The 23,515-nt window shown below is 48.2% G+C and overlaps 1 protein-coding gene across 2 annotated transcripts in view; it reads left to right on the forward strand.

The window, feature by feature from the left end:
* The window catches only part of plpp3 (phospholipid phosphatase 3), a 31,819-nt gene that overhangs the window by 4,235 nt on the left and 4,069 nt on the right, over window positions 1–23,515 (forward strand). The window contains exons 2-6 of one of the 2 annotated variants that reach the window (XM_069679603.1): window positions 11,773–11,927; window positions 14,990–15,082; window positions 15,528–15,715; window positions 15,798–15,855; window positions 20,472–20,648. In XM_069679603.1, coding sequence (XP_069535704.1) covers window positions 11,773–11,927; window positions 14,990–15,082; window positions 15,528–15,715; window positions 15,798–15,855; window positions 20,472–20,648 — 671 coding nt within the window. Of the gene's footprint in view, window positions 1–11,772; window positions 11,928–12,481; window positions 12,640–14,989; window positions 15,083–15,527; window positions 15,716–15,797; window positions 15,856–20,471; window positions 20,649–23,515 lie in introns of both variants that reach the window. The other variant, XM_069679602.1, reaches the window with a different exon arrangement.

The raw sequence follows: 23,515 nt of genomic DNA on the forward strand, positions 1-23,515 counted from the left end.
AAGATTACAGTGTCATACATCTGTCTGTCAGCTCTGATCTGTGACACCTTCAGGTGCTCGGTGACACGTTCAGGTACTCGGTGACACGTTCAGGTGCTCGGTGACGTGATTCTCCTCGAGTGACGGACACATGTTGTTATTAGCAGCAGAGTCACGGTGTGTTCAACCTCTCGGTCCCGGGTAATCAGCTTCATAACCGGCCCGCAGCATTAACCCTATATGGCTCTGTACTCTGCTCCTGCCCCCCCCCTCCCATTAGCTGCTCTAGCATTACAGCCGTCCGTCACACGGCCCCTCATTAAAGCTGCACAGGTTGAACCTCTCGCTCTCCAGGCCGCAGCCACTTCAATCCTCAGCCGCTGCACAAATATTTTCCAGAATTTCTCAAATTCTTCATCTGGCTGCTGCAGAGCCGTGGTCAGAGACGCTTGATGTGACATCTGGTGTAATTTGGGGAGTGAGTGAACCAGGGGGCAAGAGTGTGTGTGTGTGTGTGTGTGTGTGTGTGTGTGTGTAGTAGTGCTCAGGAAAGGGTGGGAAGCGGAAAGGTAGTGTCGGTCGGAGGTAGGTGTGGTTGTGAAATGAAATCCTGTCGTTTTGTCCCCCTCCCCCCTCCCTTCCTTCCCTCCCTCCCTGCTCCCCCTCCTCTTGAGCGCGTTTCCACTCTTACTGCATTAAAGTAGCAAACACTTACAGGCTGTACAATCTGCCAATTTAGTATCTGTTAGTGAGTGATAAGTAGTGTTTTGTGTGTAGAAGTAAACTGTAATCAAACAGCCGGTGGGAGGCCCTCACACACACACACACACACACACACACACACACACACACACACACACTCAGGCTCCAACTCAAAGCTGCTGAACTTAATCTGAGGGCAAATATTCTCAGGCTTTCTGCAGGAGTGTCTGCTGAGGGCCACAGGACGAATGAAGAGATACTTTAGACGGGTCTGTCGTGTTCAGTTAGTCTTAATTCAGCTTTTAAATCAGCCTAATGCAAAAAAAGAGACAGACTTATTTAAGGCCTTATCCGTATGTGTACGCATAGCAGCATTAAAGTTGTCCCGCGAAGATGTCCTTATAACTTTACTTAACAGAGCTGAGGAGTTTGAAGCGTCTGCATGGTCCGCCTCTTGTCTGAGCACAACCAACATGAATTGCCTGTTAGTGTAAATGAAGACGCTGAAGAAGCGTCTTCATGCAGAGGATGAATTGAGATATCTTTGTGACACTGAGCCCAGGGACAGGTGCACGCATGGAGGAAAGGTGGGATTTTGTTGGGGGAAAAAACATGCCAATAAACTATATTTTTCATGAAAGAGTCAGTGTAAATGAACAATCCCTTTATAGTAGTAACCAGTAGAAACCTGAAGTGTGAGCGTGCTTAGGGCTAAGAAAGGCAGAGGAGTAGTGAGCAAACATGGAGGGTTTATTATTTAATAACTTTAGGAGCCGGTGCAGACACATGTCGTCTCCCTCTGAATCTTTATAAAACCAGCTTCCAGAGTTTACAGGGCGGCCCGAGCTCTCTCTGGACGGATCATCTGATGCCTTCGTTTCTATAACGCAGCGTCTTTTTCTAAACTATGTTGTATGAAGATAGAAGTTATTATATCGGCACGCAAGCCGATACCAGTATATAGAGATTTAACTGCTGATGCTCCGTGTCAGTCTGCTTCTCTGTTTGTCACCAGGTCAAAGGTCAGACAGAAAATAGACTCTTATAGACCACGTGCCTGCAGTGCTCTCTGTGTGACATTTCCTGCTCTCACACACAGCTGAGGGCTCCGTGCAGACATTCAACGGACACACACGGAAGAATATCTATATAGAGTCTCTGCATCCTGCTCTGACTGTATAACTGTGTGGTATTTACAGTGTGATTACATCCCTGTGTGTGTGTGTGTGTTATCTGCAGCTTCAGGCGGGGGCCTGTGGTGTGTGTTGATGCTGTGGCTGCAGGACGAGGCGAGGTGAGGCCTCTGGAGAAGGTGACGAGCGTCCTTGGGCAGAAGCATCGTTGTGTCGTGTAATGAGATAAAGATCAGCAGATGCTCGGGACGGCAGTCGTAGCTTTGGGGCCGCCGGTGTTTTTAAACTGTGTGGACGTTTATGTCTGCGTGTGAGAGACTCTCAGGCCGTCGCTGTGACATGCAGCTGGTTTCTGCTGGTGCAGGAGTTAAATGACAAACCCCCAGGCTGTGTGTGTGTGTGTGTGTGTGTGTGTGTGTGTGTGTGTGTGTGCAGGGCTGCCATTAGAGGTGTGTGTGGGTGTGAGCTTGTGTCCCGTGGGGTTTGTGAGGGCGAGGGAGCCCCGAGCTGTCATTACGTGGACTGTATGCCCTGCAGGCAGAAACAGTGTGTATGTGTGTGTGTGTGTGTGTGGGTCGCATGTGTGAGGCATCTGTGGCTCGGTTTGTGTGTATATGTGTGTTTGTGTGTGTTAGTGTGTCCCGTGTGGTTCCTGTGGGCGAGTCGAGGCATCAGGTTGACTGATGTGACTCTGTCTCTTTACCCTGACACACAAACCAGACACATTTATCTCCTGTGCGCCTCCTTCCTGACAAACACGCAGTAAAAAGTTGAACAATAGATGAAACCAGCGTGTAGTTTACTCTGCAACATCAAAAGTGCAGTAAGTCTTCTGTCTCCGTCCTCTCTCTTATCTGTCATTATCTCGCTCTTAGCTAAGCACCCTCAAACTGCTTATTTAGATAAGTCCAGATTACGGGGCTCGACCCAACCGTAAACTGCTGTTAGCAGTCGTTCCTGCACGTTGTGTTTCAGTTTGCAGCTCGTAAACGCCTGCAGTGAACACAAACTCTGACAACACTTTCTCGGGTTGTTTGAATCAGCTCTTGGATGTTCTTCATGCTGCAGATCTGCTCATAACCACAGGATCAGGAGCTTAAAGCCAGACAGTGCGCTCAGTATTTAATGTAAATGAGAGCAGAGGCAGCAGATGATCTTATACTTCATCACAGCCGGCCGGCCTCATTACAGCACTCTGTCCCAGCCTGGGCCTCCTCCCTGCTGTTACACAGGCCCCTCTGTCTGTCACTTTCCCTCACTACTATCCTCTGTGTTTGTGTGTGTGCATCCAGAGACGGGGGGTTGGGGGTCAGAGAGATTTCACTGTTTCACGGAGAACAATGCCCCCTTTTGATGCATCTCAGCGCTCTTTGTTTCGTTAACGAGCACCAATAGGCGGGTGGCAGACAGAAGGAGGATGAGATGGAGGGAGGGAAAAAGTGAATGAGGTGGAGATGAGAGAGTGTGAGAGCGGCCTCCTCCTCCTCCTCGCTGAACTCTCAAGGCCACTTGACTATCAGTCAGAGGTTTACGGCTTTAGCTGCTGTAGCTGTATTGTTGGCTGGATCGTGGGCTGTAGTGTTTACACACGGCTCAGCTGTGGCAGCGCTGTGCGGTAATCAGCTCAGCATCTTTATTGGAGCGGGCCTTATCTGTGCTGCAGCCACTGAGCCCTATCCTGTTTACACACAGAGAGGAGGCTCCCTGCAACACTGGAGAACATCATGCAGAACATTCACACTGCAGCTCCAGTGTAACACCTATTGTCTGCAGGTGAACACAGTGTGTGCAGAGGTGAGCAGGGGGGGGCAAGAAAGGGAGGAGAGTATTGAGAGGAGTTAAGGGGAGCATTATAAAGACAGAGGCGTCAGGTTTCAAAGAGTCCCCAGTGCTCCTCTCTTTGTCCCAGGGGGGGTCATAATGCCATTATGGCAACAACAGAGAGACACCCATCCAGGCTGCTGCTGTGGCCTCTGGGCTCTGCTCAGGTTTCCTCACCGGAGCAGATGTGCCTCCTTCCTCCTCTTTCAGCTAACCGTGCAGACAAGAGTGGATGAGCTGAATCTGATCTCTAAAAACAGTTTCAATCTTTCTCCTCTTTACCTTCCGCTGTGGACCGGACATGCCGTGGAATCATACACTGTTTAAATAACAGACAGGAACACTGTGAAGTCTCTCGTTGCTTTGTGTGTTTTTGAACTGTCGAGTTCAAACATTTTAGTCGCTGCTATGATAATGCTCTATTTCTGTAAGTGATTGAGAGAGTGCAGCTCCCAGCTGTCACTCAAAGAGGCCCCGCCCCTGATGCTGCATCACTTTAAGCCTTAATATAATGTAAACAGGTGAGCTGTATAAAGATTCTCCCCGTACAGTTGTCATGAAGAGAGAAATGAGCTATAGAGACCCAAACTGTTTTTTGTACCAGGCTGTAAACATGTTTATTTCTGCTGTAAAGTTTAACATGGGGCTCTATGGGGACTGACTCACTGCTGGAGGCAGCCTCAAGTGGACGCCAGAGGAACTGCAGCTTTTCACACTTATGCGCTGGTGTAATTTCTCATCCCTGGAGGCTGCATCTTGAGTTGAATCCAGCATCTCTGCAGAAGTTACTGTAACCCAGCAGCAGCATTCAGAGGCTGCCCGTGCAGGTGCCTGCTGCTAAAAGCCCCCCAGAGTGTCCCAACAGATGCCTGTGTGTAAAAAGGCATTTATTCCTGTGAATAAAATCTCTCTGAGTAAGCACATGCTTCAGCCAGCGGCCCCCCGGTCTCTGCAGCATTCACACAGAGGACAGGGATTCACTCTGCACCGACTCTGCTGACCTCAGCCACTCCACTGTGTGTGTGTGTGTGCGTGTGTGTGTGTGTGTGAGAGAGAGAGAGAGAGAGAGAGAGGGAGGGAGGGACACACACATCAGCAGCTTGTGCAAACAAAGAACAAACATCTGTATCATTGTGGGTGTGTGCGTGTTCATGCATGTGTTTGTATGTGTCCTGCACGCCGACCGTCGTATGGAGTCTGGGTGGTTTTTATGGAGCCGGTCTGTTTATTTGGATTGTGAGAGCGTTTTTTAAAGCTCTTTGTGGTCGACAACTTAAAAATGTTTGAGAAAGACTTTGCTGAAGTTTCCAGTGGAACCACAGTAATCCATTCTAACACCCACACAGCCACACACACACACACACACACACACAGCCTCACAGATATAATAAGCGGTGTAACAGTGACATGTGCGCTCTTCTCTTGTACGCTACTGTATGATCCTCGATCTATGACACACCCTGGCCTTTGAGCCCTGGCCTTGCAGCTCCTTCCAGGGTCTGTCATAGACCTCGGCTCACCTCTGCTCTCTCTCCCAAATGTCTGGAATGCCACACATACTCGTGCTCGCGGCTTTAGTGACCTAAAGATAAAGTTAAATGTGTGGGCTTAAAGCAACATGTCGCGTTGGATGTGTGACAAGTTTCAGAACATCTCAGGCATCTGCATGTGTGGCTGGATTTAAACCCCAGAGGTCAGTGTGTGTGTTTGTCTGTGCCCTCTCTAAATGTGACATATCAAGGGGAAGCTTTTTAAACCTGGGCCCTATTTTTAATCATATGAGGGGTCTACAAAAAGGTTTGGAATTGCTTCAGCCTGCAGCCACGAAACAGGCTGTAATGGCTGCAACCTTAATCGATCAAAGCCTGTCCACTAAAAGAAGCTTTTTTCCACAGACAGGCTCAGAGGTGTGTGACAACATGACAGAAAGGATCCCTACAGAGATAGACCTGTTTGTTACAGAGGAAGATGATTGTTTTAACCACACACAGACGTTACATCGCTCTCTGCAAACACACCAGACTCCATTGACAAAAACACTAATTTTACCTTGTAGAACACACATGTTGCTGGCCTACCACTGCCGCAAACTTGTTTGTGTTATTGTCTCACTTTGGTGTTTTAAATTGTTTCTTTGGATCCAACACGATACTTGTGTAACGCACAATAACACAAACAAACAAACCACTTGAGGCGGCAGTACACCAGCAACTCCTGTACGCTGAGGTAAAATTAGTGTTTTTCTGAATGGAGTCTGGTGTGTCTGCAGAGAGCGATGTAACGTCTGTGTGTGGTTAAAACAATCATCTTCCTCTGTAACAAAAAGGTCTATCTCTGTAGGGATCCTTTCTGTCATGTTGTCACACACTTAGAAGAACAATCTGAGCCTGTCAGTGGAAACAACAAGAACTTTTAGTGGATGAGTGTTTTTTTAGAATAAACTTATTAAATTTCCATTAAACCCAAATGATTCTGTTGCCACTGAGCCGCCTCTCTGCTCACCTGCCTCCAGACCACTGTGCATCAACAAGTGCAGCTGCCACTTCTTATCAGATACACACACAGCAAACACACTAATCTTTCTCACCTTACCGCACGCATTTATCCGCTCGAGATTTCAAACACACACATGCTGCAGTTGCCCTTTGACTTGATGCTTGAAGATGGCACTCATCCAAATACATGTGCTATAAAGAGCTCAGCTAATCGGAAGTCTCCCTCGAAACACACACCGTCACACACGTATCAGATCACCACAACATAATATCTGCTTCTTTTTAGAGATGTAGGCCGCTTCAGAGGTCATGTTGCAGGGCGTGTGTGGATGTGCAGCTGCTAGAAGTGTGTCAAAGGTTTCCTCCAGAGGCCGGGAGCGTCTGAAACACACAGGTGAAGGTAACGGATCCGTGCGCATGACGTTTCATAACACAACATTTGAGATGGTTGCAATTAATTATTATGCAAAGGAATGAAAAGGCTGATGTTTTTATGTTTTTACCTCCAGCAAGAAAGTTTCTGCGTCGTTTGTCTCCATGAAAAAGTTTGAAGGTGTGAGCTCAGGCTCATGTCATGTCCGTTTTTTGGGACTTTATAGTGTTTGAATCTCAAGTTAGACACAGAAAATATACAAAATAAGATAAACAATCGAGGTTTGATAGACAGCCGTACGCTGACTCTTTGCAGCTCTCTGACCTGTTGAGGAGCAGTGAGAAAAACCACAGAATAAGAGAGGACAAAGTGTGATTGATTGACTCAGTCTATGGAGTCGGACCCCCCCCATCCTCCGCCCTCTCTAACCTTCCTCTGAATTCAGGACGGGTCACATGGTGCGTTTAGGAGACAGGAGGAGGAAATCCTCCATTAGAGCCGACAACAATACCTCTTCCTTCTCCGCGCTCCGCCTCCCTTTCACCTCAACATAATCACGATATCAGTCTAATTCTGCCCCCAAAAGCCCATTAAAATGTCAATGGAGATCAGAGGAGGGGGAGTCATGAGAACGGGAAGCTCATATTGTCAGCACACACAGGTGCTGCTGTCCAGAGAAGGTAGTGCCGTGTCACGAGGAATTAACCTTCTGTGCGACGTGGAGCTTAGCTGCCGTAAGAAAAGTTATTGTGTCCTGTGACGTCGCACAAAGAGGATCCGAACCCAGCAGGAAAGAGGAGCTTTCGTCTCGTGTGTGGAAACACGTCTAAATACAAACCCTGAACAGTTCCAAGTGTGTGTGTGCGCTCATCAGGAACATGTCTCTCCTTTGAGTCTGTGGGAAACGTTTAAATCAGACGTGTTCACGTTCATCCTGCTAATCTCAGCGCTAACTCGCTATACCAAATTTAACTCCAAAGCCAATGAAACGGACGCTGTTTGGATAATCTCTTTTACACACACACTAACAAGCACTAACACACACACACACACACACACACACGCTGAAAGCAACACGTACACTTGCCAATGTATGCGCACAAACCACAGATAAACACACACCAACATACTTTAGTGCCATGATTTCTAACATGCAGCGGAGCGTGAACATGTGAGTGGATTTATGGATGGAAAATAAGTACAGCACACACACACACGCACACACACACACACACAGAGACAAAGGCCCTGCCATGACCTCTGCATATAAACACTGATTCAACCAGCCAAAGAAATACCTCTCCCTCCCTCCCTCTCTCTTTCCCTCTCTCTCTCCCTCTCTCACTCCCTCTCTCCCTTTCTCTCTCCCTCTCTCCCTCCCTCCCTCTCTCTTCCTCCCTCTCTCTCTCTGTCTCTCTCTCCCTCCCTCCCTCTCTCTTCCTCCCTCTCTCTCTCTGTCTCTCTCTCTCTCTCTCTCCCTCCCTCCCTCTCTCTGTCTGTCTCTCTCCCTCCCTCCCTCTCCCTCTCTCTCTCTGTCTCTCTCCCTCTCTCCCTCCCTCCCTCTCTCTTACTCCCTCTCTCTTTCTGTCTCTCTCTCTCCCTCTCTCCCTCCCTCCCTCTCTCTCTCTGACCTGTTGTAAGTACTCTTTAGTGGCCTGCAGTGGTTCCCTTCGTACGCTGAAAGAGAGAAATGCATGACAGGATCTGATAGGACAAATAGAACTGTTCCCCAAACTCTCCAAACCACCCACTTAGGATGTTTTTCCATACTTTCTTCCTCTCCTTTTCTCTTTCTCTCCTTGGAGGAGGTTTTAGGCCCCAGTAATTCTCAGACGCCTGTATTTGTTGTTTAAAGCAGATCAGCGGCTCGATAGCTCGTAAGGCCCATTAGCTATAAAAGCACAAATCACACAACATAAAAGCAAAGGGTGTAAACGAGTTGAAATGAACGCAAAAATGTGTGTTCAATTTTCTGTGTTTCAGAAGTGCAGATAAATACAGACCATTTGCAGATGCATCGCCTCCTATAAAGTGAACTTGGTCCACTACAAGTCTGCAAGCATTCGAAGGAGTCTGTGTCATCCTTTCAGAAAGTTTTCATAGCATTAATAAGTCTCAGTTTTAGAGGTTAAAAAACGTCAGCGTGATTTGGATGTTAGGCACAAACATATCAAAAGTTATATGTTCAAAAATGAGAACTTATTGGTGTCGCTGAATCTCAGGCACCTCTGGATGTGCCTGACCTCATGACATGTTAAATAGTTGTTTTTTAATTCACTGATGCACATCAGTCCTCAGCCAACAGCCCCGCCCTCCTCTTTCTTCTCCTCCCCTCTCTGTTTTTATCTCCCCCTCCTCTGACACTCCCCCCTCTCTCTATCTGGGTCAGCAGGCCCTGCGAAGGTCACCCGCTCTTTATCCCACTGCCATTAAAGAGGTCATATTTCTTCACAGTGTAGTTTGTAGATCGGGCACAGATGGGCCGTAGCTGTGGTCTGAGGAGGATGCACACACACTGGGCTGTTTACAGGGAGGTGGCAGCCCAGAGCAGATTGGCATCACATCGAGAGGCTTTCACAAATCCACAATAGATGGTGTCGAGGTGCTCAACCACTCTCAGATTCCTCCTTCAGTCCCTCAGCTGGTCCACTCCTGAGTTTCCCATGGTGCTCTCCGATCCGTTTAGCCTTTAAGCACCCGTTTGCATGTGTGTGTGTGTGTGTGTGTGTGTGTCTGTTAAGCCAATGAACTCGTCTCCTTTCACTTCCCCTAATTAGCATGTGAATCCCTCCTCCACAAGAAGGCCAGAGTGGAGAGACGGGAAGAAAAACGGAAAAACAGAGCAGAGATCTGCGTGAGAGAAAGAAACACCTGATGTCTGAATGTTTACCAAACAGAACTCTTTTTATACACGAAGGTTCTGACGGTTCCGACTGATCCTAAGGAGTGATACCTAAAGACTGCAGCATTAAGCTTAAAATCTCACATGAACAGTAACTGAACTGTACTCTTACGTCCTGCCCTGCCTCCTGCAGCTCCAACAGTCTAACCCGGTGCTAACCCTGCCTGCTGCGTGGACGGTGTAACTCTGAGACACCAGCCCAGCCTGGCTCAGCTCAGCACAGCCCGGCTCAGCCCAGCCCGGCTCAGCTCAGCCCAGTTCAGCCCGTTAAAGTCTAACCAGCAGCCTGTCGAGCCCTGACGCTCCTGCTGCTCCTGTTTGTGCAGGTGTCTGCTTCAGTGGGCGTCCCGCCTGCTGCCCTCTGCCTGCCAGCCTCTGCAGAGAGACGTCTGCTTTGGTTTCACCTCTGTTAGACTCTTTTATGGGCTTCCAGCTGCTTTTGAACGGTTGTTTTGTTACGTTTAGAGGAGAAGAAGAAGAAGAAGAGCACGCTTCAATTTTAAGTCTTCAACTGTTGACAAAACATTCTCACCTCAGGGGCCACTTAGCAGCCGTCATGGAGCTTCAGATCAGATCATGTGATCTGTTGCAGCAGATGGAGCTTAGTAGAGCTGGGCGAGAATAAGATGATGATATTTTTTCATATTGATCAATATCAAATTCATCATTAGGTTTAGATTGACAGCGCTGAATAAAGCAGTTTGATGATAAAATTCTGTGTTTCTGATGCTCCTCAGCAGACAAAGAGCGTCCGGAGGGGCTGCAAGCCGAGCTGTTGCTAACGTTAGCTCAGTTTGTTATCAGGTCAGAATTCCCTTTTGGTTTTAGTTTTACCCAGAGCAGAGTTATCCCAGTAAATATGCAGAAAAATCTTGTTTTGTGGAGTCTATTGGATCTTGTGAATCCGAGTTTCTCTGTTAAACTTCAGCAGACAGAGACTGCAAGACGAGCTGCTGCTAACATCAACGCTAACCTGTTGTTAGCTTTCTTGGAAGAAAACTGGAATTCACTTTCACTGTCGCTTTCGTGCCCTTTGGTTCCACACATTCATCCTTTCTCCTCCTTTGTCCTTATAGTAAAAGCGTTTTTTCCAATTAGGCCATTTCAGTGTGGACATGGACTCATTGATCTGCTGGAGCTGAGACAACACTTTGTTCAGTGGGAGCAGATGTCACAGCGTGGATGTTACGGAGCGTGTGAGAGTCAGAGTGTGTGTGCAGCAGAAAGTGTGTTTTGAGGTTTTAAAGAAGCTCACAAGCACGAGCGGTTTCTGGTGAGTGCTGTTTTTCACGACAGGCAGAAACACGATCTCCTCTCCCATCGCTGCTGAGACGTCGGCTGAGGTTCTGGGAACGTTCACGAGTGCGTTTCAGACTTTGACCCAAATGTCAGAATCGCTGTGATGTGAGCGAACCTCATGAACCGCAGAGGGAGCCGTCTCTGTGCTGCTGATGTTGGATGTACATGTTCATGTGTCTGTGTGCGGGGCTTCAGGACGCCTTGAGCTCTCCATATTTATGAGCTACTACAATCACACACACACACACACACACACACACACACACACACACACACCGACGTGCTCTCGTGTGAAGAATGTTCCAGAGTGGGTGGGCTTCGTTCTGTTTTTCTTGGTAACACATTTTAAAATCCCTGAAGGAAAACTTTGACAGTCTCATGCAGAGTTTACACGCCTGTATTTGTAGTCTGATGATTTGGAAATATGGATTTATTTTCCCATCATCGGAATACAAAAGTGGTGTGCATCAGTGTGTGTGTGTGTGTGTTGTTGAAGAAGCACAAACCGAACTCAACTTATGATGAACCGTCGCGCACGACACTTTAGAGGAAGGCGGACTTTGTTGCTTGATTTTCTTTTGGCTGGACGACGAGTAGTGCAAAGAATTTTGCATATTTCCCAGAACACCTTGTTTTGTTGTCAAGGACCCGTTTAAACACTGGACTGGAACTGCACTCTCTCTCTTCACCTTGAATCCATCACACCTGTGTCTCACATGGTGTTGACACAGTCTCAGAGCTGGTGGGTTTCCTTTGTCTCCAATAACAGTCCCCTCACCGTGACTGTCAGTGTGTGTTTGCTCTGTCAGGATGGAGGGTCTGCTAATGCTAAAGAATAAACCTCCCGTCTCAATAGGCTGGTGTCGCTCCGTCAACAGGATCAGCAGGAGTGTGTGTGCAGAGGAAACAGTCTGATTAGCGTTAGCATGAGCTCACACACCTGTTAGTCTGTTAACGTGTTTAATGTGTTTCTTTCAGCTCACAGGTAAGTGCAGTAAGCTCTATGATGCAGCCTCATGTATGTGTGTGCGCTCTTGGGTTCAAACATCCATTCATGTGTGTGTGTAGCTATGATGCCCAGCCTGATGCTGCACCGCTCCTCTGTGCGTCCGTACCAGAGGGGCCTGTACTGCAGCGACTCCAGCCTCAACTACCCCTACAAGAAGAGCACGGTGCCCTCCTCAGTGCTCCTTTCTGTTGGGTTGTTCCTGCCCGCGGTGTCCGTAAGTCCCCAACCCCACCACACAAGGAGCACCCGGTGTGGGGGAACACTGACAGCAGAAACAGGGAGGGTTTCATGGTGTTCATGATGGTGGCTGTGATGGAGCGATGACGCTACATTAAATCCAGTAAAGTTTAGCCAAAATCGTTTTTCTCTTAAAGGTACTTCCTGTCTTTTTAAACCTGGTCCCTACTTAAATATGTTGGGGTTTAAATGACTTACAGGTTTTTGACATTTACCCCAAAATATGCAAAAACCACAATATGACCCATGTTTAAAAATAGTGGAATTTTCCTTTAACTCATATTTTATATAGTAAGATTCATCCGAATTTGGAAATCCATCACTCCTTTGTCTACACAGACCATCCATGACATCCTTAAGCCCCACCCACTTCTGCCATATCCCATGATCCCCTGGTACCACCGTGCTCCTTGTGTTTCCCTGTGTATGTCCGTGTCACTGACCTCTCCTTCCTGTCTCTCTCTCTCTCTCTCTCTCTCTCTCTCTCTCTCTCTCTCTCTCTGCTCCTCTCTTTCCCTGTGTCTCCTGTAGCTAGCCTGCCTTTCCTGATCATTGAGACTAGCACCATAAAGCCGTACCAGCGCGGGTTTTACTGTTCGGACGAGTCCATCCGCTTCCCCCGAAAAGAGGGAGACACCATTAGCGATGCGGTGCTTTGTGGCGTTGGCATTCTTATTGCCATCTTCTCTGTAAGTCGACCTTTACACCTCCCTTTGTTTGCTGCTTTTACTCCAGTTCTTAGAGAAATCTCACTAACATAGCCCCTTTTTAAAACTTTGAGTGATTTATCATGCAGTATTCTCCAAACTTCACCCTATGCTGCAGTAAATGTGCTCTTTATGTCCTGCCCTTTCATTCTGTTTTCTACGTCATACTTTATTCTTCCACTTCAGCTTTGAGCCGTTTGTAATGGCCTGTTTTTATGACTTCGCTAAGCCAGTCAGAGGTAGTGAGAGGCCCCCCAAGAGACATGAGAGAAGTGTGTGAGCTGACGCATGCATGCCAAAGACCCAAGACGTTTTACAAGTGGCTCGTCCAGCCTCAAACCTCCTGCACCCTGACTCTGCCCTCTGCGGCCTGCATGCTCCTGCGGGTGAATGTGTCACTGATACTGAGGGGTCTAACAGGAAGTCTTCATTCCCTCGTCCTGCTCCAGGGAGGCGATGGCTGCAGTTTAGTGCCAGCAGATTGAAGTGGGAGGGGTCAGGGGTAGTGGAAACTTGTTCTAATGACATGTGGAGGGTCTATGTGTGTCAGTTAGTGCCACGTGGTCGGCCTACATGATCTCTACAGCCCCCAGACTCCTTATGGCACCACAGCCTCTTTGCCATCAGCTCGGTGGGCATGCACACGCACATGCTCACACACACACACACACACACACACACACACTGTACCAGCTCAGCTCTTCTGCTGATTGGAAGCAGGAGACGGTATGTGTGTCTGTGTGTGTGTGTGTGTGTGTGTGTGTGTGTGTTCGTTAGCTCCCCACATGTTCACGTGTGGGCAGAGCTGGCGTGTCTCACACAGCTGTGTTCCATTAGTGGCGTCTACTGCCATGCCGACACCATTCCTATCAAGCACACACACACACACACACACGCACACACACACGCACACACACACACACACACACACACACACTCACACACACACACACACACACACACATATGCACACATGTACATGCACTGGTAGCAGATTCCAGTTGGGCCTCATGTTTATCTTCCCTGCATGGGAAATCCCATGTGTGTGACGTGTGTGTGTGTGTGTGACGTGTGTGTGTGTGTGTGTGTGTGTTTCCACTGTGAGAAACAGAGGTAGAATCAGTGAGAGATCTGAGAGCAAACTCAGTGACGATCCAAATAAACCAATCAGGCGTCTTTTGAGGCGTCTCCCTGATCAGATCCACAGCACGTCTGGAGCCAAAGTTTTCTCCAACTTTTCTCCACGTTGTTGTTCAGGCTGACACCCTGTGAATGCAGCGTAAGATACGTGGGAACAAACTGCGACAGGCAGATGGAGGAGGAGAGGAGGGGTTTGAATGCAAATGGTGACAACCCAAATAAACTCCTCCGGTCTGGATCGGCCTCCTGTGGTTCTAATCTGCAGCTCAGATCAGAACAATTCACTGACAATAGCACACACACACACACACACACACACACCACCGTGTTTGTTTCTCCTGGCTGTTAGCCTGTTAGCTGACCACCCAACAGGCAGGAGAGGTGTGTTTGATAAGCCCAGCAATAAACACACACAATACAAGTGAATACACAAACATTATGAATCTGTATTAAGGATGTGATAGTCTTTGCACTCTCACAGCACACATACACACACACACACACACACACACACACACACACACACAGTCTGTGGATGGTAAACGTTCTGGTTGAGGTTGAAGAGTGAAGCTTTGTGTGCAGAGAGGAAGGAAAGGAAGGGGAGCTGTGGTTAGAGGCGGAGGGCAGCAGCTCTGTCAGTCAGATACCCCAGGTGGTGCAGTTATGATTGACGTCTCCGTGCCTCCGGGGCTGGATTGGCATGAGCCCCCTCAGAGTAGACGAGCTCTTTCCGCTGGCCTCTACACCTGGATGGAGTCAAAGGATCGAGGGTTAGCACACTAAACCGAAGCCTCAGTATATCCAGGTTTACATGCTGAAGTGTTCATGTTTTCCTTTTCCCCTTACCTTCAACATCTCATTATCCTTCATATCACACATAGACGGCCCCATCGTCTCACCGAGCATCACTCATAATCTCACCTCGCATCCACACTGCCTGAGGGAAGGGCAGGCCATGCTCATTCTGTGTTTGTCTCCCTCATCCTGTCCCTCCTGTCTGTCCTTCACGTCCTCTCTCCTCCACCTTCAGTTAGATTTCCTGCATGATATAAACTCAAGATGATCATTTTGACTGTATGTAAAACTACGTTAAGTCTGCAGCAGCATTACAAAGATAGTTTGTCTTTGTTTTTAGTCTCTATATTTGTGATTATTGTTTTCTGTGTATCTCAAACCCCCTCCTGTCTTTTAGATTGTAATCGGAGAATGCTTCAGGATTCATCAGCTTCATGAAGGAACAAAGTCTTTCATTGGGAATCCCTACGTGGCAGCGCTCTACAAACAGGTCAGCGCTCTGAAAGTGTGCTTTGAAATGTGTTAAAAAATAATCCCTGCAGCCAAACAAGTATTTTATAGACTTCTACAAGTAGAGACGTCAGAGAACAGAGAACAGTTTTGTTTCCTGTAGAGTGTGGAGAGAAACCGTATGACCCAAACAGCTGTCCTCAGGGTCCCCCCCCCCACACGGCAGCATATCAGATCGTAAACATTGAACATGTTTAATATTTGAAATCGGTGCGGACACGACGTTCTTCTCAGGGGGAGTAACATCACTCTAACATCCGTCACAGCAGGAACATCTGAGAGATCATCTTTAGGACATCAAACAATCAGGACTCTGATACTTCTGTCTGAAGGGGGGCGTCAGGCCCCCCATCAGCCTGACTGTCTCGTAGTGTGTCCCCGCTCCAGCTCACAGGGTCTCATCATAAATGTGTGTGATGTTGCAGATGGGCGTGTTTATGTTCGGATGTGCCGTCAGCCAGTCGTTCACAGACATCGCCAAGGTGTCGGTGGGTCGCATGAGACCTCACTTCATAGAGGTGTGCAACCCAAATTTCTCCACCATCGACTGCTCACAGGGATACATCACCAACTACACCTGCAGAGGCGCTGACAGCGATGTGCAGGAGGCCAGGTGTGTGTCAGCAACAACACAACACGGCACACACGATGTGTTATTGATGTTCTGTGACTGAAGATACTTTTTATCCTCACAGGAAATCCTTCTTCTCAGGACACGCCTCTTTTTCAATGTTCACCATGCTCTACCTGGCTGTAAGTAACACACACACACACACACACACACACACACACACACACGCACACACACACACACACACACACACACACACAGAGACCACAGAAACAGTATTCAGATCATTGAGGGAATCATGGGCTGCTGGTGATTCACTGCCTGAAGAAAAACAGACCTTTGTTGTCCTGCTCCTCCTCCTGCTCCTCCTGCTCCTCACTCACTTTATGAAGAGTTTGTTTCTCCTCTCTCCTCCTCTGAGAGATGGATGGATGCACTCCACCTGTTTTCTTCAGAGCAGCTGTGCGTGCACTTCCTGTCCTCTCCCGTTTCCCTCCCTCTCTCTCCCTCTCTCCACCTGTCGTGGGTGTCGGGTGGAGCTTAGCAGCCTCGAGGCATTTCAGGCTTCTCACTGTCAAATCAACCACACACACACACAAGTGCCCACCCACAGCTCCCCCACCACCATATGGGAGAGGTGAGTCAGTGTTTTGGGTCTGGCTCGGTCACACGGTGGTCTCGGTTCTCTTGGTGGGCCGACGGTTGAAGTTTTGTCGCGTATTATAAAACAGTGAGAACTTCCTGCGGGTATTTCCCAGCCTCTCAGTGAACCTTCAGCTGCTCTGTGCTCCGGCCGAGGAACAGAGACGAGAGGGAACGAAGAGCAGAGAGGGAAAGATGTGCTGCATCCAGACCACAGAGTGACACACTGGTCCCAGACCAGCCAACCAGCTGCGGCGAGTCGAGGACCAGAGCCAGAGGAGGCAAACAGAGAGAGAGGAAGAGGAAGAGGAGGGAGAGGTTGTAGTGGATGTTGTGGAACACAAAACCAGCCTGAAACAAAAACACACTGACGAAAGGAATCTGTTGTTTTTGCCAGCTGAAAGCCGGTCATGTGACTCCATGTTTACTCTCACAGAAACTCCCACTGTCCTCGAGTGTCCCAAAATAAGTCTCCATGTCCTGCACCACAGCTGGTGTTCAGATCAGTAGAACATGTGGAGGCTAATGACACAGCCAATTCAGATACATGCAAAGATAAAGCCTGCAGGCCTGCAGATAATCGATACCTCTATAAGGCGAGGGGCAGGTATTGATCTCTGACTCCAGGAAGCAATAAGTGTGTTCCCCAAACTGTCTAATTATTCCTTTAAATGATGGATCACTCTTTAAACGGTTATTGATTTATAACGAGGGAAATCAATCAATCATCCACGAGAGCCGTCGCAGTGAAGGAAGCTCCCCTGCGGTGATTTAGCTGTTTGTGTAAACTATGAGCTTTATGACGTCACGGCGACTTCACGGCTGGATTTTGAAGCTTGTGCAAAGTCTTCAGACACTCACATCACATTTGCCCCGTGCTGAGCTCTCCCTGTTGATGCTGCTTCAGGACTTGGTGCACGGCAGGATGACGGGTAGCTAGGCCTCAAGTTTAGTGCTCTCCCTGGTTTCTCAGGGACGTTTCCTGCACAGATAGACTGACAGCATATTTCTACATGTAAGTCGGCTGTAAATTGGCAGCAGCTGCCATCAAGCAAACAAAGCCTGGAACAGGCAGCAGGTCGGTTATGGCAGTTAATTGTCATCCTGAGTCTGCCTCGTTGCGACTTATAACAATATTTGAGTACGACAGCTTCAGCACCCGTGCATCTCCAGATGCACTCACACTGAACACCTGCAGAGCCGCTCTGGTACAAACACGTTCAGGTTTGTTTTGTCCTCCAGAAACCACAAGAAGAGACAAACATGGATCCTGCGTCTCCGTGTCCCCACGCTTGTTTTTGCTCCCTCGTCACTCACGATGGTCAGTGTGTCACTCTGAATGTGTCGATTCCACTTTGAGGCTGACACCTCGCTCACACACAACCCCCCCGTCTGCCTTTCGTGTGTGTGATTTCAAAGCTCTTCACTTCCTGTCGCGTGCTGCCTGTCGACTGTGACTGTCTCTGATGTGGTTTCAGACTTCACAGCATCGCCATCCTCAGATGGCTCACAGATAACTGGCACACTGAACAGCTCCGCCACAGCCACGGAGAGCGAGCGTGTGTGTGCACCAGTGTGTGTGTGCATCAGTGTGTGCCGATGATCTGCTATCTGGTGTTTAGTCTTGTGTGCACTCATCTCTGAGCCAGCAGGAAAGCACTGTGTTCTTTCTGTTGGTTATTCGTGTTCTGTTGTTCGTGAGTAAAACCAGTCAGTTTGTTTGTGATATAAGTGGCTTCCACCACAGCTATGCTGCTGTCTCACAGCGCGGTGTGAAGCAGAGGAGGGGGGCGGCGTGTAAAACGAGCCCTCGTTCTCATTCTTTCTCACTTTGTTCTGTTTGTTCTCTTTTCTTTCACGCTGACTGAGTCAGAGCTCACAGACGAGGAGATCTGACTGAGAGGAGTCGGATTCCTGCAGAAACCACCAGACTGAGTGTCGCTCCGTCCTGGGAATCTGCCGGGACTCTTTTGTTGTCGTGTTTTATTGTTGTTTTCCTCAGATCTGTGTGGGACACGCAGCACATCTGTGGGAGGACAGTGACAGTCAGAGGTGCTGAAGTCAAAGAGGAAACAATGCCGCATGAGATCTTAGAAGGTCGTGAATCCTCTCAATCACTGGTCTCGACTTTATGAGCTGAGTCAGGGTTGGAGGGTTATTTGGGTTTACTCGCTGCCCTTCAGCTGGATGAGGCCGAGTTGATTAGCAGGTCACCGTAACTCTTTGTGTTGGCTGAGTGTTAGTGCTCACACACACTGATCTGTCAAAGCCGGATCAAACTGAGAGGTTTAAGGCTTGTGTCCGCATCGCTTTTTTATCTGCTGGAAGGGATGAAGAGATGAAGTGCTCGTGCATTTTATTATCCAATAATTTATTATCAGCCAATTAGTATTTTAGTTTAGGGTTATTGTGTTACTGATGAGTCCCCGCTCAGTCTTACAGCTGCAGAGACAACAACACAGTGGTTATCTTCTCCTCGTCCCAGACCTGTTGTAAGACGGAGCAGTTTCAGTGTCCTCCGGTTTCTGTCTGATGTATCGTACAGCTCGGGACAGATGGACGCAGCCAGAACAAGCACCTCCTCTTTTCTTAGTTAGCAGGAGTCCCGCTCCGTATGACTGGTTACCTGAAAGAGAGCGATGATGATGAAAATAGCGCCTTTGTGAAAAGTTCATTTTAAGCTAGAAGTTTTGAAGCGGCTGCACAAAAAGGGCGGAGCGATGTTGAAGAAGAAGCTGGGTGCGTCACTTTACCTCTCCTCATCGAGAACAATTTAAAAGAGGCGCTCTGAAAATAACTCTGAGGATGTTGCATGCATGTCTGCAGCACGTCTGAGAGAAGCACATATCAGTAGTCCTGGCTCACCACCTGAGAACTACAGCGGAGGAAGCCTGAAGTCTAAACATCCCTGTCAGGGAGGAGAGAGCAGGACTGGATGGGATGGGAGGGATCGCTTCCTCTGCTTCCGTAAAGAGAAGAACAATGACGCAGTGTCGTAGAGGAAGTGCGAGGGAGCTTTACGTCCTACAGGGCTCGTAGTGGACGGGGGCTGCTGGGAGGCACTGCGGCCGTCTGCAGGTATTGTTAGCCGAGCAGATTATAAGACACAAGTCTGGAGGATTGGGCTGGGCAGACCTTGTCTGAGGCCGGCCCTCCCGGGCCCTCCGTCTCTGGGTGTGAGAGGCAGGAAGTTGAGGGTATGAGTGGTGCAGAAACACAGGATGTCTGGGCTGATCTCACCACCGTACAGTGTTTGGATAAAAAGAGAGACATGTATGGGTGACTGAAAGTGGCCTTGGTCTCAGATGTTCCTGTTTTGGCTCGTCTCAGTCTTTATCACGACCCTGAAACGAGGGTGCATCCGCTTTGTCTCCTATTTACACTGAAAGAGGGGAGAGAGTTCATCCCAACACAGTGCTGAAACATTCACGGCAGAGTCTCTACATATACGTGTGTGTGTGTGTGTATTCCAGTGGCTCTCTGTGGTCGGGCTGTTGTTACAGCTGCGATGTTGAACCATGAATCAGTCATGTCCGGGTCTCAGGCCGTCGAGTGTGTGTGTGATGTGGAAGAGAGAATGTGTTTCTTTGCGGGTCGGGTCAGCCGCAACACTTTGATTCAGTCTAGACCTCTCAGACAGAAATAATACACACACACACACGCGCACACACACACACACACACGGCAGGTGAGGGTTTAAAAGGTCAGTGCAACAGATGAGGAGTCAGGAAACTGTTCGCACATATTTTTGGGGTCTTTATAACTTATACAAAAGGTACAAAATGTTGGAACGCTCCACACGTCTGTAAGCCACCAGACTCCATCGACAAAAACAGCAGCTTTACCTCACAGAAGACGGGAGCTGCTGGTCTTCTGCTTCTTCAATCTGTTAGCTGTTACTGTTAGTGGGTGACTGTTGTTTAAAAGGGTTAGATCACATCCAGCATTTGTATAACAAATACAGACTCACTGATGGAGGCAGCAGGAGACCAGGAACACTTGTTCTGCCAGGTAAAAGTCCTGTTTTTGTCACTGGAGTCTGGTGGCTTTGAAGAGAGCGATGTAACAGCTCTCTCTCTTTAATTGCCCTTTCAATGACTGATTAAATGAAAACTAACTGTATGTTGACTTTCTGCATCTCTCTCCGTCTCCCCAGTTTTATCTGCAGTCCAGGTTTACATGGCGTGGTGCTCGTCTCCTCCGCCCGCTGCTCCAGTTCACCCTGTTGATGATGGCGTTTTACACCGGCCTGTCCCGTGTGTCCGACCACAAGCACCACCCGACTGATGTCCTGGCCGGCTTTGTGCAGGGAGCCCTGGTGGCCTACTGCATAGTGAGTGCACTCATATCATGCACATACACTGAAGGAGAAATAGGCAATGTGGATAACTCAGTTTTCATAATTCTTTCCTTTACTTGATTATTGAGGATCCTTCTGACCATCCACTAATACAAATTAGCTTTAAAACACTAAGCTATTGCTATGTTAACGTGTTGAAGTTAGAGGCCCAGCATGGAGCCTACAGGAAACACTCTGGGGATCTGTTTCAGTGTGTATGTGCATAAATGGAGACTTTGGAAATGTTGACACCAGACACCTTCCCTGATTCGTCACCCCTCTGCACACAACATCAGCTGTTAAATCACCCATTACAGGCGCTGCTGACTGCTGTCTGTGCTCGCTAAGGGTGACCATATTTTCAAAGTGCGTCGCAGGTTAATGCACGAGCAGCTGTCTGTCTCTGCGCTCACACAATCAGTGTTTTCATCATGCAACCTTTCGGCATAATGCACACCGTGAAAGCATCGTTGTCGGTTTCTTTTCCAAAGGAATGAGAAGCTCCTCCAGGAGCTCATCAGAAAACAAGTTTTTCTGGGCTTGACAGCTAGCCAGCTGTTAGCATACTCACAGGTTCTGCAGAGCCGCAGTGACTCAGGCCGGCAGAAGCATTCAAAATTAAACACTGATTGATCATCGTATGCTAGCTGCTAAATTTCATAACGCCCCTGCAGCCTCCTTCCTGTGTCCCGTTATCACCCCAAACATGAGTGCTGCTGTTGTTTGTGCCTTTTACACTGATGCACTTGCCCAGTGTAGGTGAATGTTCATGTGATATGTGTTTGAAGTTGTTTGGACAGAGATCTGTTCCTAAAATGCTCGCCTGGATGGACATTGTTTATGTTTTAAAACGCTGTATGAAAAATATACATGTAGTAGTTTTTCTCTGGCTCCTCCTCACACTGTCTCTCCTCTTTCTCACAAGAGAAGTGGAGCAGGCAGCGGCGCGAGGAGAATCTGATTCCCTTTAATGAATAACACATTGCTAGGAGCCAGGGTTCAGGAGTGTGTGTGTGTGTGTGTGTGTGTGTGTGTGTGTGTCTTCACTTCTTTTGTGACATATCGTCACAGCTTGCCAGATGATTTTCATAACCCTCGTCATTACACTAAGCTGGATGGAGCCGAGGAAAATTGAATTGGGGTCAGGAGGAAAATGGAGGCGGTGTAAAGAGAGAGCGAGGGCGAGCCTTTGAAACAGGAATGAGCCTGTTAATTATTTTGGGTTTTTATTTGGCGGCTCTGGTTCTATCAGCACAGCAGGGCCCCGCTCAGCGCTGCTGCCTCCGGGAAGAGTACACACACACACACACGCAGGCAACCCTTACCTTTCCAGATCATGAACATGGAAAGGATTAGATTCGTAAAATTCAGGACCTTAGTAGTGGCGCCTACGCAGGCGTTGGCACAGCTAAAATGCGCACACATGCTGCACTCCAGGATTATAGAAGAAATGAACCATGAGCAGAAATCAGCGAGTAACAAAGCCTGTAACGCTCCGCAGAGTCCGCGCCCCTCCCGCTGGGCGTAGCTCCTGGACGACATCAGCTCTGACAGGAAAATAAAAACGAAAGTCTTCAGAAATGAGCTCGACCTCGGAGCGGGCAGATCTGGCAGGAGGAGAGAGGGAGGGAGGTGACAGGAGAGGGGAGCCTTGTCTGCGTCTTGGCTCTGGATGAGCGTGGGTTTAAATCCAACTCAGCTATTCCACAGGCCTCAGAGAGACAGCTCAACACACACGGACACACTGTTCTCATCCACGCACTCACACTCAAACCCCTGCCGATCAAGGCTGCGAGGTTAGTTTTACAATCCTCGACGCCTCTCCTGATTTGCCGGTCTTAGTTGAAACATCTGTGAGTACTAGCTGAGCTGTTTGTGCAGCGGAGCAGAGAGGACCTGACAGGAGACGAGTGGAGGTATGAAGCCTGTGAGCCTCAGAGAAGCGGCAGCGAGCTCTGAATCAAAGTGTGAACATCTTTAGATCTGAAGGTGACACGGCTTCAGTCTCCGTCTTTGATCTGTTAGATGTGAGGTTTGAAATGTAAGAACATCTTCTGTTTATATGTCGGGCTTTGATTTGTCTCATGAAGAACACACACAGTAACAGCAGGACAACACTGTTCCAGGTCTTTGTGGTTGTAGTAGCAGCTTTGTTACTCGAGGGCTTTGTCTCGAGCTAATCCTTCTCATTTAGAAGATTTTATGCAGCAGATGAGCAACAGTTGATATTTAGCAGCCCCATGGCAGTCTGGGTAATGTAGTCAAATGTTATGAAAGAGATTTCATAATTCATTCCTCAAGAAGGTTTAAAAACAGGCCCTATTTTTATGTTGGGGTCTAAATGACAACATATTCTGAACTGCTCCAGTAGATTGCATCAGCGACCAAACCCTCATTTTTTCTCACAGCACACTGGGTTTCTGGTCGATCGCTGAATGTAATGTTGTCACACACTTAGAATAACAATCTGAGCCTGTCAGTGGAAACAACAAGAACTTTTAGTGGACGACCTTTGACCCATCAAGAATTATGTTGCAGCCATTACAGCCTGTTTCACTGCTGCAGGATGAACACATCTACTGGAGACACTCACACACTGTTTGTCCCTATAGGTCACAAGTGATGTAAAAATAGGACCCAAGTTTAGAAATACTAGACTTTCCCGTTATTGCACACGCACAGAGAGCAGCCTCCAAACACTGACAGAGATCCAACAGTTGAGTCGAGAAACAAAGAAACACGTTTGAGAAATTAACGGATTTGCACGACAGTCCCAAGCGTGCGATTTTGAACAATTGCTCGAAGTATAAAACGGTGAGATTCACGGCCGTGTGGAAAAGCGTTTTCCTTTCCAGATACAT

Source organism: Semicossyphus pulcher, unplaced genomic scaffold, assembly GCF_022749685.1.
Source record: "Semicossyphus pulcher isolate SPU_LCO1_2020_fin unplaced genomic scaffold, fSemPul1.0.p SCAF_4, whole genome shotgun sequence".
Taxonomy (NCBI): Eukaryota; Metazoa; Chordata; class Actinopteri; order Labriformes; family Labridae; genus Semicossyphus; species Semicossyphus pulcher.